Genomic DNA, 15,203 nt, shown 5'->3' on the forward strand with positions numbered 1-15,203 from the left:
ATAGCATGTGCTGTATACGAGGGGGATGTTGCTTCTGAGTCTGAAAAGTAAAGCCAATCTTGAGGCGCCTTAAACCTGTATTCTTTCAAATGATAGGCAGTGGGCGATTCCAAGAAAGTCTCCAAGAAATGTGTCCTACTTTTGATTTCTTGGCTCAGCACTCAAGAGTTCTTCAAAGTAAAACATATGTTGAAGTAGGGTATGCTAGCTTGGGATTGATCCGGATCATTTTTCTTTTCTAAATTTGGGAGCATCTCGTAAACATTTACAAATGTGCATCTTATCCGCATTTTAGCTAGCAGCCACACGGACAAAACGATTCGAGGTTACAACCATGTTAGCTCTTGTGAAGCTGTGTGGACTGCGCTTGGACCCAAATGCCAACGTCAACATGCTATATGCTAACATGGTAACACTCAGCAGGGAATTCGGAAGCGGGAATGTCATTAAGTTGAACCTTGCTCCAGCAGAAGGAGAAAACCAACATACAACACAGACTATACACTACATAGCTTAGCCATTGTTTGCAATACCAGATAATTACAATGCATTATATGGTAATTTGCACATATAAGGTTTTCCCAACTTTTCAAGCTGGCAATTCCATTTGTGGAATTTCATACTTGAATTTAAAAATACTGACTTTCTATACTAAATGCCTACAAATTATCTGCACTTAATGTAATTTTAATCCACCCTACGTAATCCACTGCCATTAGTATGATGGAAAAAATGTCTAGATTTCTGTTTTGAATGAATGTATCTGGATCCGAATCGAATTTTAAGGTATTCTTCATATGCTGTGGTCGCTTGTATTCGGGTAGAGTGTGCAACGTAGAATAGCTTTGAGTCTGTAATGAAAAAAACTCTTATCAATAGTTCATGAATAAAGGATTTTGGAGGCCGCAACGGTTAAATTCAAACCAAATCCTTTACATTTGAAACTTTTTCAAAAAAAGTTTAAAGTTATGCCCGAGAACAGCCAATACGTTCCCGTCAGGCAACAATAAAGCCGAATACCTCTGCCTTTGTGTCTGTCTCACAATCGTTAAGTCTGAACATTGAACAGAAAAATGCTGCAAATCAGCAAGTGAGCGTTTTCATCTCTGAAGTCGTCTCAGGACTAAAGAAACTCAAACGCTGGCTTCACCCCTGCTTGGCTGCTCGTGTGCATCGGAGCTGCCCCGAAGTCTTTTTAACCTTAAACCGAATATTGCGGTGGTTAATGGCGTATCTAGCTGGAGTAATGAGCTGAGGTAATGACCGGACTGTTGATGAGTCATTTAACGGCTAATAAATGTGCTCCAGACGCTACAAAGTCTAGGTGAAAGTGAAGAGGGCTTGAATAATGAGCGAGTGACTTGGCAAATCGATGTTTCAGCGCCATCGTATTCGCGCGTGGCGTGACCTCGCCCGCACTTCGCCAAGACCTCAGGACATTTTACGCGTGCGCACTCACCGTTTTCATGCCGACGATGGACTGCTCGACCTTGGAGACGTAGGTGACGTGGTCTTCGTTGGAGCGCAGCTCTCGCAGTTGTATCCTTTCGTAGATTCCCACCACCATGTCCCTAGGGATGTCTGCGCCGTCATCCACACCTGAGATAGGAACGGGCTGATTACTCACAAGTATGAACACATTACACGGTGGTTGCTTCGACTTTTATCAAACGGCTCTGTCCATCTGGAGGAATACGGAGTGACAGCTGTTTTTACCGGTGGCAGGAGCCAAAAGTGTGTCTACGTTGGCCCACATGCGCACACCTTAACACCTGCCTACACTAAATACATCTGCTTTGCTTCTTGATATGCAAATAGTGCAGCGAGCAGAGGAGAAAAATCAATAATCACAGAAAAAGAGAGTCTCCCCAACTGTCCTTCTTTGACTTTCTGTCTTCCGCCGTCTCCATTAAGTAGCGACAGAAGGCGATGCGAGAGGAGGTTAATTGGCACGTGAAAGGGTTGCGATCCCGCCTGTGCACTCGGAAGATTTTTTTTTTCCCCCATCTGCAGTTCAAGGCCGTGGCATTTCTGATGCAGGTAAAGGTTTTTTGCGTGCCATTAGGCTGGGAGGCTGCCCTCGAGATGCACCCCATTATATCGACACAGCTGCACCGGCGCCGCGCGGTACATTGAGTTTTCAACGGGGCAGGAGGTGTTTTGGAGAAAATGAAGCCGCCACAAGTGATGGCGGACGTCGGCGAGGCACCGCGGGACACCGCTGAGACATCACTACACATTACGGAGTCGGAGGGAGAAAGGGAGATGACCACGGGGAAAAGTGTGTGGAGTGTCATATTAGTACAGAGCATTTTCGCTGCGGAGTCTCTCTTGTCTCTCTCCCTCTCTCTCTCTTTCTCTTGTTCAGCTTTCCTTAAACGCCGCGGGTCTGCAGTTGTTTTAGCAAACTAGCACAGTTCGGTGTATGGTGTATAAGTTTATTAGTCAAGCACTTCGGTCCAATCAGAAGCATCTCAACAAATCTGAGGTTGACGTGAATTTTGCACTTTCATCAACCACTGGATAAAACAAGACAGTGTTCCCTTATGGTTTCATTTAATTGATACTTTCTTTGGTGAGGACTAAATACCGACAAAAATAATAACCTTTTGTTATTAACCCAATTTGTTTTTTCTTTGGTACCAATAAGTAAATGTTAGCATGCTAACATGCTAAACTAAAATGGGTATGTCCAAGCAGGACCTCAAAGAGCTGCTAGCATGGCTTTTTTTTTTTACCTATACACTTATCAGCCACAACATTATGACCACCTGCCTAGTGTTGTGTAGGTCTCCCTTGTGCCTCCCAAACAGCCGTGACTCATCAGAGAATGGACATGGTCCTTCTGAGGATCAGGTCAGCACCTTGTGCTGCCATCGAGGAGTGTCACTGCTTTGGGGTGGGGGGTGCGTGGTCTGGTCTAGGTGGGTGCTACATGTTTAAGAAACATCCACATGAATGCCAGGTCCAACCGTTTCCAAACAGAACGTGTCACAAGATGGTAGGTGTTGTTCACGTCTCCTGTCAGTGGTCATAATCTTATGCCTGATCAGTGTATTCTTTGTACCGTGAGCCTTGTATTGACAGCCTTATGTCTGTGGCCGAGGCAGCTTTTGAACTTAAAATTTATGGAAATCTGAGCCCATCCTCTAGAAACAAATAAAGGATCCAATAACGGAGACGGTACAGTTTGTCCGATGAGCTGGCATGGCGGATTAATTAATGGCAGAAGCCGGTTTATATTATGTTGTCCCATTGTGGAGCAGCTTTGACACTGACGGCCTGTTTTAATTGAGATAATGAATGTTCTATGCTTCTTCATTACTATTGGTTTCTGGCGCATAATTGCGTTTCACCTCAGCCAATTAGTCGAGAGAGCTATTCCTCTTCTGACGCCGCACGAGACGAGCGCCAGTGATGAGAAAAGAGGAGCGGAGGAGAAACGGAAGACAAACAAGCACGGACAGGGGAACAAACAGACGACGTGATATTCTGGCTGGAACAAAACAAGATAAAACGACGGACGAAGAAACAAGGGAGAAAAAGACAAATAGAAAGGCCGAGAGAGAGTGGCACATTTTCATTTGCATAAGATGCTGAAATTGATTTTCCAACTTAATTTAATTGGGAGGAACAGTCTGGATGAATCTATTAAAGTTGTTCTGCATCGACCTCGGTGGGTCCCTGATTGATTGCGCGGAGGGAGAGCGAGACCGCGGCGCTCCCGTCTCTTCTTCAGAGCTCGGCAAAAGAGCATCTGTCTGCCCATCGGAGGAGAGATTTAAAGGTGTTTTCTGTCTGTGTCACAGAGAGGGAGTGTGTAAAGCAAGCCGGGCGGGGAGAGAAATATAACCTTATCTTTATCCACTAAATTTATGCAGGAAAGGCTTGATTTAATGTGCGCCCCGTTCTACACTTGCGTTTGATTCATCTGCGGATGTGCTGCGCTGCTTTACGCGGCAGGAGTTAATGCAAGGGGAGAAGAATTTAGAATACCAATCTCATGGCACGTACTTCCCCATCTATTAACATTCACACTATTAGAAAATCACGAAACATTTCTGACAGTCGGTCATTAGCGAGGACTTTTTGGGCATCTTGTGTCATACGGTAAAACTGGAACCCTGAATTTCAGTTTTCAGTTTTTGGTGCAATGTATTAACAGTTTCAGTTGGTGTCCATCTGTTCTATATCTGTCACTGGTTTTGTCAGCTTACAAACTTGAGATAAGTCCATGTGTATGTCTCCGCCACTGGTGTTAAACGATTTTTTTTCTCCATGAGGTTATGGCGATCAACGACAAGCAAACACAAGCTACAGGCGCTTTCGGGCCAAACAGCTCTAGGGACTCTCTGAGAGTCGATACCCCCGAGGAACTGTTCATTTGCAGAGGTAGCATTTTGACAGTGAGTGCACGTTGTCGTTTTCAAGAGCCAGTGCTGCATTCAGGTCCTGGACCGAGCCGTCGGTCGGCATTCACTTACTCGAGGTTTCTCAAGTAGCTAGCAAGAAGCTAGGTATCCTGAACTTCAAAAATGTTACATCGGTGGAAAGGCTAAATACACGTCCCTTACCTCGAAGGTTGCGGATGAAGTCCTCCAGCAACATCTTGCGGTCGGGCTTGATGTTGGGGCTGTACATGTCGGTGTTGAGCAGAATAATGGCGAACGCCAGGATGAAGATGGTATCCGGATTGTGGAACTGCTGCACCACGTCTGGGTTACACATGCAGTAGCGCTGGCTATAAGTAATTGGTGGAGAGAGAACACACACAAAAAAAAAGTAATGTAAGAAGATGATCTACAAGGGCGGCAGAGTGGCCGCCCTTGAGGTGTCAGTGTAGTCAACACTGACACCTCCCAGCAAGAAAGTCCAGTTTTGAGTCCAGGTCGGACACTGGCGACCTGTCCAGGGTGTACCCTGTCTCCGTGACCCTAGTGAGGATATGTAGAAGATGAGATGGTCTAGAAGGCAGGAGTATAAAGTTGGTGGAGAGCAGAGACATGGATGTGGGTCACACATCACTTGCTCCGAAAAAGCATGACACAAGCTCCTTCTGAAATGAGAAGTATGACTTTAATTTTGTTTGTGGCTTCCTGTCAACCTCTATGAACACATTTCACCCACTGGATTGAATGTTTTCATGGAAAACCAAGGGTTCTCTTTTAATCATTTAAAAAATAATAATAATTCAGAACCTCCATCCTCTTTGAGTAGCATGCGTAAGTGGACAATAAATTCAAAGAAATGCACAAGGTCTTAGCTTTAGCAATTTATGAACTATGGTTGCCAGATTTATGCAGGTTGACTTTGTGCCAGGGTGAAGAAATGGGAATACCTGAAGTTCCTTTCCAGGGCACATTTTCTACAAACTGTTGTGATCGACGAGGACTTTGATTTAGTTTCACGATACCAAATCACATACATATAAAAAGAGGAGAAAGGAAGCCATTAACGTCAAGAAGATTTGATGCCTGCTTTGGGTGCCTGCATACACAGCATATATTACGAGTGTTTAAGAAGCTCTTGCTGTGAAGTGCACGGACACTTCGGGGGATGAATCATAGGACACGACTGCCACAGCTTATAAGCAATCAGAGAAGTCAAATACAGATTAAAAAGATAATGCAAAGGTGTATTTAGACTTTAATCAGTCGTCAATTCCTCAATGAGGCTGCAGACCCACTGAGCTGCATGATTAGTACCTAACATCCCTGCGGGATTGACACACATTGACTGCACATACGCAGCTTCGCCCGCTTTTAACGCGCCGCGATGATTTAAAAGCGAATATTTCTGTACCTTCAAATGAGATGTTTTCACGGCATCCCCCGCAGTATTTTCGCTATAGCGTGATAATCGCAGGGCGCAAACACACACAGATGCTCATTCACGCCTGAGAACCGTGACTCGACAGCAACCAATAATTACACCCTTGTCTGTGAATCCTAATGTAGCCCCATGCGGTGAAAAACCTCAATTTAGGCTGCTCTCCGAGTGTGTGCTTACCGCGCACATAAAGGCGTAGAAACATGACTAACCCGAAAAACAAAATGAGAGGGTAAAATGCCACGGTGCTTGTCGCTGAATAGGTTTGCCAGCCTTCAAAATTAGCATTTGCTGCTGTTTTCCCCCCCAAAACCAATCCAAGCTGAAGATGGTGTAACCCGTCAGTCATTACGCACTCCTTGGAAAGATTTTTATTGCAAAATTATACGTGATGGATGCATGATCTTTATCTGGGATAACTGTAATATAAGGGAGCAGACGTGGGGTTAGAATTAGTGGCCACGGATGCTAAATTGTGACGCAGAAATGAAAATACAAATGTGCATTTGTGCATTGCGAGCCGGTTCATATTTGCTCATTCAAGATGCTGGCTGCTTTTCACTTTTCCCCCTCCTCGCTCTTTTTTTTCACCGCTGCTTCAAATCCCCTTCACTTACTTTGGAGATTTCTCCCTTTCTCTGCGTGTATGCGTGTGTGTGTGTGTGTGTGTGTGTGTTTGTAGGCATTTCAAAGCCCAGGAGCAGGAGAGGCAGTGGCGGTTACGCAACGCTGGTTATTTATAAACCATCTTCCCTCTTTTCTTTTCGCTCCCCTTCTTTGCTTCCTTTCTCAGTTCGTGTCTCCTCCATCCCTCCCTCCCATCTCCATCCTCTCTCCTGCTCCTGATAACACGCAGAGCCGGCCTGATGGCCAAACATTGCCAGTGCCAACCTCTCTGCCCACCGACTATGACAATGCGGCCGTTTTTCTCCTCATTGGGCACCTTGACAACAGTGACAGGTGGTTGTTACTCCAGAGGGGCTACGGCAAACACTGAGCATTAACACACAGCGCCACAGCTGCACCGTAAATTGTCACCCTGTCACAAATTGTGGCCAAGAATTACACGCTGCCTGGCTCTTCAGATGGGCATTGAATTGCCAACGTTGTTAGTGTGGCCACGCAGAAAGGAAACACAGTGTTTTTCCTCTTTTTGCGTGTGTTTTTGTGCATCTTCGCATGAGTGTTTGGCCCGGTGATGGTCCTGGGAAAAAAGGTCAAAAAACTTAAAATTGTAAAGCATTGGAAGATAAGATAAGATAAGTCAGACTCAAGGGTAAAGTGACAGCATTTAATTTTATTATATGTATTTTTTTTTACATCTCTGGACTAAGTAAGTTAGGGTTATTTTGCATAAGATACAAGATGATGAATATTCATGTCCAGCTCCTGTCTAACATCTGTTCTCTCTGCGCAACAAGGTTTTTCTAATATTAATAAATTATTCATACATGGTCAAGTCTCTTTACTAGCATTTGACCGTTCATTAAGCCCCCAGCAACTCGGTTTCTCCTGCTACACTCGGTAAGCTTTTTTATTTTTAACATACGGCATATTTGCAGCTTACGGTGTTAAATGTGGGAAATTCACTCTCATTTATTATAATTCAATAATTTATTTGATTTCGGCAGGCTAATTTTACGTTGGAAACCACAGAGTCCGTCAACCGTAATACCACGCCACGAGGAGCTAATGGATGTTGGTCCATGAGTTGGTTGGGGAAAAGAAAGCCGTCTCACAATGACTGAATGAATATTTGAAGCTAAATTCCTAAAAAAAAAAAAAAAATACAACCTAAAATGGTATGTGGAGTGTGGCATTAAATCATGGTTACTGAGTGGTTACTATTAGTAACCCCACTTCACTGAAACACTTCATGGCACTACACTACCACTCTCAAGACTCTTTTTTAAATCTTGACAGACTTTATTCCTTAAGCATAAATCCCATTGATAGTTTTATGCAATTTACATTTGTAAATTCTTTGTAAAGTCTTTTTACAACTTGAACGGGCTACTAAACATCACATTAGGAATGGAGCATGTGTAGGTTAAAAATTAAAAAAAAATACAAATCTGTGTCACAAATATATAAACGTCTGCAATCACAGATGTCAGGGAAGACTCTTGACACAAAAGAAAAGTGGGAGTCGGAGATGAATGTCATAACTGAAGATGAGACACGGGAATGTGTGTATTGAGAGGGACCCAGAGTAACAAACTGTGGAGAGAATTCAGCTGGAAATTAAAAATTAGGTATTTCAGAACTCAATTCTTGGTAGGAATTGTAAAAATATTGGAGGCCACGCACACATTTTTTGGACTGCCCAAAATTTAAATCATACTGGGAAGGGATTCGTATTAAAAGTTTCGCCATTATGAATATTGATTTACCATTAGATCCACTGTATTATACTCTGGGAGCAATTCCAAACGTAACTACGATTAGGAAAAAGGTATACTTGCTGAACATCCTTCAAGGAAAATGATAACTTTGGTCTGGCTTAAACACCACCCACCCACCCTCTTTACATCAGTGGAGAGAGACATTAATCACAGTATATTTGATGGGAAGAATAACAGCAAAACACTTAAAATTTGATTTATTTTTAAACCAATGGGCCCCTGTTATATCATACCATAAAATGTCTGTGTTAGATAGTCCAATATGGATATTAAAGTGAAATTGGCTAAAGTGAAAATGGATACTGTGCACCGTTTGTTCTGATGTTGATACTTGAATGGCCTGAAGAGGTAGTTGTGTAATTTTGATGTGCATAAATTTCAATAATAAAAACTTTGGAATAAATCTGAACAAAGGAGACTCTTTGATAGAGTGAAGAGTAGAGCCTGTGGAGATAAAGACTTCAAAGATGCAATGGACAAAATCCAGAGAAACATCCAATCACCAAGCTTGACAGTCCTACACATCCTAGCTGAAAGCTGAAAAATATAGAAAACTAAAAGCACAACACACAACAGACAACATTTACATTTGAATTCCAGTTCAATTGTGGGTGTTTGTTCCTTCATTCGTGCCTCTGTGCTGACTTATATATGGGTATATTGGTATTTAAATCCAAACTGATGGGCGTGTTATGAAACGAGATTGAAAATGATTAAATGTGGCGTCTGCAAAACTGCAGCTGATATGCTCCCCATCTTGTACGAGTGAGAAAGATAAAGAGTACCTGAAAGCCTCTATAAGACGTTCCACCTTCTGAGCTTCTCCCTGGACACGAATGTGAGCCTGAAACTTCCTCAGTGCCTCGTCCAGCTCCATGCCTGAGAAGTCCATCTCATCCACCACGCAGCTGTGTAGTCGAGGGAGGGAGGGAGGCGATAAGCGAAAGGCAGGAAAAAAAGAGGACACAAACACATTAAAATTTATAGCAAAATGCATAGCACTATATCAGTATGATGGTAGTGGTTGCCCCTTCACTGGTGGGCTGTGTGAACCAGAGGACGGACACCCAAGATAAAAAATTCAGGAGTCTCAGCTCATCTGCTTCCTAGTCACAGTGCCACTCTGCTCACTGCAGGTATTAGCCACGCACGGACACCAGGGATAAGACTGGGCCCCGGCTATCTTCCCTTTACGGCAGCTGCCAAGACTCAAACACGCAATTTTCTCAGAGCTGAAAATCCTCCTATTACTTGACAACCCTCGCTTAATGGCTTTAATTAAAAAAGCAAAATATCCCACCCTATGAGAAGCGAAAGGTGACTTTGAAAATGCGATGGGAGGTTTTAAAAGTTTTCCTTGCTTTGATGTGAGGTGTTATTGTCAAGGTACAAAGTGAAATCCTAATCAAACTATGAAATTAAAGCCTTTTTTTTCTCCCTCTCTTCATTCGGGTTTGGCTTTCATGTGGTTTTCCTTCAAACCACGGTGGTTCAAGATAAATTAGTTTTTTGCTATCAGTCACTTTTTTTATATATATAATTTGTTTAGTTTAAGCACAGAAAGGAGAGACGGTGGAGTCGATCTGAAAATCCTCAACGCACACAGTAGCGTCAAGGCATCGCCTCCCGTTTCTGATCTTTGCTGTTTGTTGTACACTGCAGTAAACACTGGTGTACATGGCAGCCACAGACACACACATACACAATACATTGAGATAGATTACTGTGAACTAAGCGAGTTAATGAGGTGAGTACTTGACTGTGACACATGCTGCTCCAGCAGAAAAGAGGCGAAAAGCTGAGTCTACAGTATTGCACGTCGTATAACATGAAACCGCAGCAAAATCTGCTCACAGTGAGAGTCGTGTAAAGGCCCAGTCGCATCAAACCAAGATCAAAGAACTACCGGCAACAAAGGCTGACTGGGATATCATCTTACTTTGCCATGGTTTGGACCAAAAAGTTAAACGCACTACAAAGGCTACAGTTAATTGCTAGCTGGCACATAGATGCTGCACCTCGGCAGAGGGGCAAAGGGGAAACCAGAAGAGCTAGGATTAGCTGGAAGGCTAGGAATTAAGCTAGGATGGAGCTAGCTCGTTGTGGAACTATCTCTGTAGCTGAATTGAGCTTGTTTCATGACTTCTGTTCATTTTGCACTGGCTTGCTAAGATGGAAAAACTAGCAAAACTAGCACCGCACGAACGTACAGCAAATGTCCAACCAACAGCTGTGTGTTAGGCTTTTAACTATATTCTGGGAGAAATATATAACCCCGTAGCCTAGCGTAGCCAGACTCAATACTTCAAGTCTGCTAACACACAACATTTATACAGAGGACAAAATGTCTCCGCAATTGGACTGTCCAACAACCAATCAGAGCCACTTTGTTCAACTCCACAGTGCTTAGATTATGTGTACGACTACATCACTGTTAACTCTTGTCCTTTGCTGCATAAAACCCACCCAAACGATTTTATTGGTCTGGCAGATCAGGCTGAGATTTACCAGAACATAATCAGTTACTAGCGGAGTGGTTCCAGTACAACTTTCTGACGAAAAACATTTTGACCATTTTCAATGTTCTAAACTCACACGGTGCGACTGTGTCTCTGCGAGGCGTGGTGAAGATGGAAAGGTCCGAAAAAAGCGGTCCCCAAAAGTGTCCCCAAAATTAGCTTTATGACAGAAAAAAAAAATGTTGCGCTCAGACTACCATTATTACGGTAGCTGGTCGCGCTGCTATTGACATTACAGATCTAGCAGTTTAAATATGTTTAAATATGAATAAATATGTCAAAATAAATGATGAATAATTGTCCTTGTTTCTTCATTTTATCTGATAACATTTAATTCTTTCTTTTTATATATATATTAGTTAATCCTTAGTCAGTTTATTACATTAATTCCTATCTCAACCAGCAGAAGATGTTGTGAACATGTGATTATGCATGAAAAAAAATACCATAATATACACAATACCATCAGAATTTTGAAAAATATGGTCCTACTTCTGTGATACTATTGCTACTTCTGCCTCACATAACACCACTACAACTATCCATATCCATATAATTAACATTATATATGATATTTATTGCTGACACTGCAATAGTTGGTGGAAAGGTTAAGCTTTATAGCACATAGACGTCTATCTGACGTGTTAGTCCTCTAGAGCTGCTCTCTAGACTGTCGAGCCTCTCTGATCGCCCTCTTCATGACTCACTTCTTCGCTCCACCACCTCTGTCTCTCCGTTCCTTCCCAGCTGTCACTCCTTGTTTATGTGATGTCAGACGAGATGCTCTCTAGCCTAAGTACATCCAGCCCCCATCCTCCCGCTCCCATCTCCCCCAGACACTCATAATACAGAATACGCACGTGCACCCAAACGCACACGCCGCTATCATGTATCACACTTTTGTTGATTTGTACACAGCGTTTTACACGGAAAGAAATGCATCTGTCTACAAACCACGGGTTTAAATTGTATGTTTTCAAAGCTGCGACAGGAGCGACACGCGCACATGGGAAAAAAAAAATAGAAGGCCAGATGGAGGCACATTTTGAGCAGCCAATAAGCAGATGACGAATGGAAAACAGATCCCATTTTTCATGCTAAACAACTACACTACGTTGCCAGTAAATGAGTCCTTGGGGTGCCACATTTTCTCGGAACCCAAATCTATAGCCACAATTTGGCTTAATTGACTCGAGACGTTTTAACTATTCTTGTTTATGCTCCAAGAAACGAGAGGAGATGGAGCCATTCTTTACTACAAGGAGAGCGGGAGGATTTGATAACGCGGTTGATCGGCAGATTCTACATAACCGCACAAACGCAGGCTCACGTGCCTCCAAATGCCTTCCCATGCGCACTAGTGATGTGCGGATCGATATCGAAATATCAATACTTCCGATACCAGGTCTTTATGCTCTGAAACCTATTCTCAAATCAAAATGTCGATACTTTTCATACTTCAATCTTAGGAGGTAATGTAGTAACAGTGTAGAGTAACTAAACTGAGTTGTAGCAACACAACAAACCTTGTGAGAACAGAATATGAAGCACAGTGCCAAAATTAAGATGCAAGTTTGAATTTTATAGTAATTCTTAATAATTAATTAAATTAAATTATTTATTTTAATGGTCTAATCATTTTACTTTACTCACTTTGCTTTTTTATTTTAGTGTTTGAAACACCATTTACACATTTTTTGTATAACTGTGTCCTCTGTTTAGTTTTTCTTTTGTTGAATTAGCTTGTCTATATAGTATGAGGCCACTACTACAAAATACTTCCGAGTTTAAAATAAATGAATAAATCTGATGTCTTGTATTCTTTATGAAGCTATGATTTGACGTACATTCCTTTTTTTTTTAGGTTTACCAGACACATTAGGATGTGTAGTATATGGTCCTCTCCATTCGTTCTCAGTGTTTGTTTCCTTTTTTGGGGATGTCTATATAAAGTTTAAAGGTTAAAAGGTGATGTATCAGTTGTCAGTCCATAAAACTGCTAGACCTTGTAAGGAGACAAGTTTTGTTTGTGAATGGGGGTTCTTGGGGATAAGAACCATATATAAGGGGTCTGTAGGAGCTGAATGGCAGAGAGGATTCGACGATTGGCCAGAAGCTCTCTCAGATTCGGCTGTGATTTTTGACATTGTTCTTTCTCGTAAATAAACCTCTTTAAATGCAAGATAAGACTTGTCAGCGGTGATCACTTCTTTCTTCAGCACATCAATATACAACAATTTTGGCGTCACGAACTTGGACGCGTTTGTGGCCTTTCGGCATCTGCTTTCAGTCCTGAGGAGCTGACTCCCGCATCAGCCGGCTTATATACAGGGTGAGTTTTTCACAATATAGTGCGCTGGTTTGCTCGTGGGGACTGTGCAGTGTTGCTGTGGGGACACACCGTTAAAGACTCTTTGTGGGGAGGTTGTTGTGCTGCTGTTAGAAGTTATTCGTCGTTCTAAATTTCTAAATTTGAGGTTTTCTTTGCGTTGCTGGCAACGCAAAAGGGGGGAAAGGACGATATAGATTTAAAGGAAATAAGAAGATAAGAAAAAGAGAATTTAGGATTAAGGAATAAAAGGAAATAAGAGTAGGCCTACAAATAGAGAAAAAGTGAAGAAGAGAATAGAAAAGGAATAGAAGAAATAAGAGTAGAAAAGCTTAATTAGTAACATGAAGCGCTGAACTCACATCGTGCAAAGTTAAGTGGACGGGCCCTTTACCGCTGTAACTAGTAAGACACATGGTCTTTGGTAGCAGTGTGAAAATTGGCTTTATTGGCTTTAAAGGAATTGGCTTAAAGTATAAAATAGGATAAAAATATATATAGAGAGAGAACTCCTGGGCCCAGGGGAGATTAGGAACATTTGAATTTTTCAAAGAGAAAAAGAGGTAAATTTAGAGGAAAATAGGAATAGAGTATATAAGAGTTAAATAGGAATAGAGAAAAAGGGATTCTATAGCTTGAGGCTACTAGGGCAGGTCTAGGACCGCTAGAAAGAATCGCCTAAAAAAGAGAAGAAAATAGGAATTTTCTTAATAGTGAAAAGTTAACAGTGAAATAGAAGATATTAGTTAGTTAAAAGAAGAAGTTAGTTAGAAGTTAAAGTTAGAGGTAGAAGTTAGAGAGAAGTTAGAGGCCTAGTTATTTGGAAGAGAAATGTGTGATCACTTTAAATTTGTGTGTTCTGTATTTGTAATTTGTGGATCCTTGTTATGTGAGTGTCGACCGGTTTTATGAAGTAATATGTTAGATTTTATGTTGAATAAAACGAATAAAATTAGGAAATAGGAGATTAAGGCGATAAAAATAATAATACACTTACATATTAGTATGTGCTAGAATATTATGAGCCTGTAAAGAACGTTTGATAAATATAGTATGAGCCTTTTGTGGGGACTTTTTTGGTTAAAATACTAGGAGCCTCTGTTTGGAGGACTTTAGAAACTGTTAAAATATATGAGCCCCAGAAAAAGGATTTTATATTTAAAGAAATAACAAAGGAAAGTGTTGGCAGGAATGTGTTAGTCACATTGAAGAGTGTATTGTACTTAGTGGTTTTTACAATGTTAAAGTGTTTGTCTGTTGTCTCTTTTTATGGGGTGAGAGTTCAAGAAGGAAGCAAAAGGAAAAGGGGGTGTCTGGAGGCAGAGGAGAGAACAGCTGGTCTACCTCACATGAAACTAGAGGCTCGCAGACGACAGCACACGCATCTGAACCCAACAACAAGGCCAGTGTGATTTTGTCCACAGACTCTTTCTAATCTACCTGCTTTTTGACCTCTATGCATTTGTTGATGGTTGATATTGATGATACACATATATTGTTTGATGGGTAATCAGATTTGGGACAACATCAGTATATTCATTTGTTTGCACATAACATGTATGTTGCAGTTGAGGCTTGGCAATGACTGACCGTTCAAATAACAGAGTTAATTTCTGCTGAGTTGGGGAAGCTGTACCTTGCAATTTGATCAGTTGTTTGTATAAGGTTGATATTGTGTGTGGACCTGGCGTTGTTTGCTCTTACATCTGTAGGGTTGTTTTTTCATCCTCTGAAGTTGGCAAATTTATTCATTTGTTTGTTGATTGTGATAAAAAGGGGGAATACAGGTGGTAATAATAATAGTGTATCAATTAAAATAAACATAATAATAGGATAATAGAATAAAGTTAAGGTAATTTTTAATTAGGTTGAATTTGATTATAGATAAAAAGGGGGTGTTACTATTATATCAAAGATGGATAACTCAAAAGTAACTACTCCGGTTGAGGTAGTTCAGAAGAATAATTCTTTAATTAAAGGTATTGCAATGATGTCACAGAAATGGTGTAAGCGTTGGCCTGAAATTGAGCAACCATGGCCAGTGATAGGAACCTTTAATCCAGAAGTAATAAAAACAATACAGGTGCTTGTGACTACATATAAGGCAGATGAAAAGAAAGG

The 15,203-nt window shown here is 41.5% G+C and overlaps 1 protein-coding gene across 2 annotated transcripts in view; it reads right to left on the bottom strand.

Annotated features, from left to right (window-relative positions):
• iqsec3a (IQ motif and Sec7 domain ArfGEF 3a) overlaps positions 1–15,203 on the bottom strand; it is a 120,400-nt gene that overhangs the window by 16,471 nt on the left and 88,726 nt on the right. For both annotated transcript variants that reach the window (XM_047575125.1, XM_047575126.1), the window contains exons 6-8: positions 9,020–9,142; positions 4,575–4,741; positions 1,460–1,599 (exon numbers count right to left, since the gene is read on the bottom strand). In XM_047575125.1, coding sequence (XP_047431081.1) covers positions 1,460–1,599; positions 4,575–4,741; positions 9,020–9,142 — 430 coding nt within the window. The remainder of the gene's footprint in view (positions 1–1,459; positions 1,600–4,574; positions 4,742–9,019; positions 9,143–15,203) is intronic.

This window comes from Mugil cephalus, chromosome 22 (assembly GCF_022458985.1).
Source record: "Mugil cephalus isolate CIBA_MC_2020 chromosome 22, CIBA_Mcephalus_1.1, whole genome shotgun sequence".
In the NCBI taxonomy this organism is placed as follows: domain Eukaryota; kingdom Metazoa; phylum Chordata; class Actinopteri; order Mugiliformes; family Mugilidae; genus Mugil; species Mugil cephalus.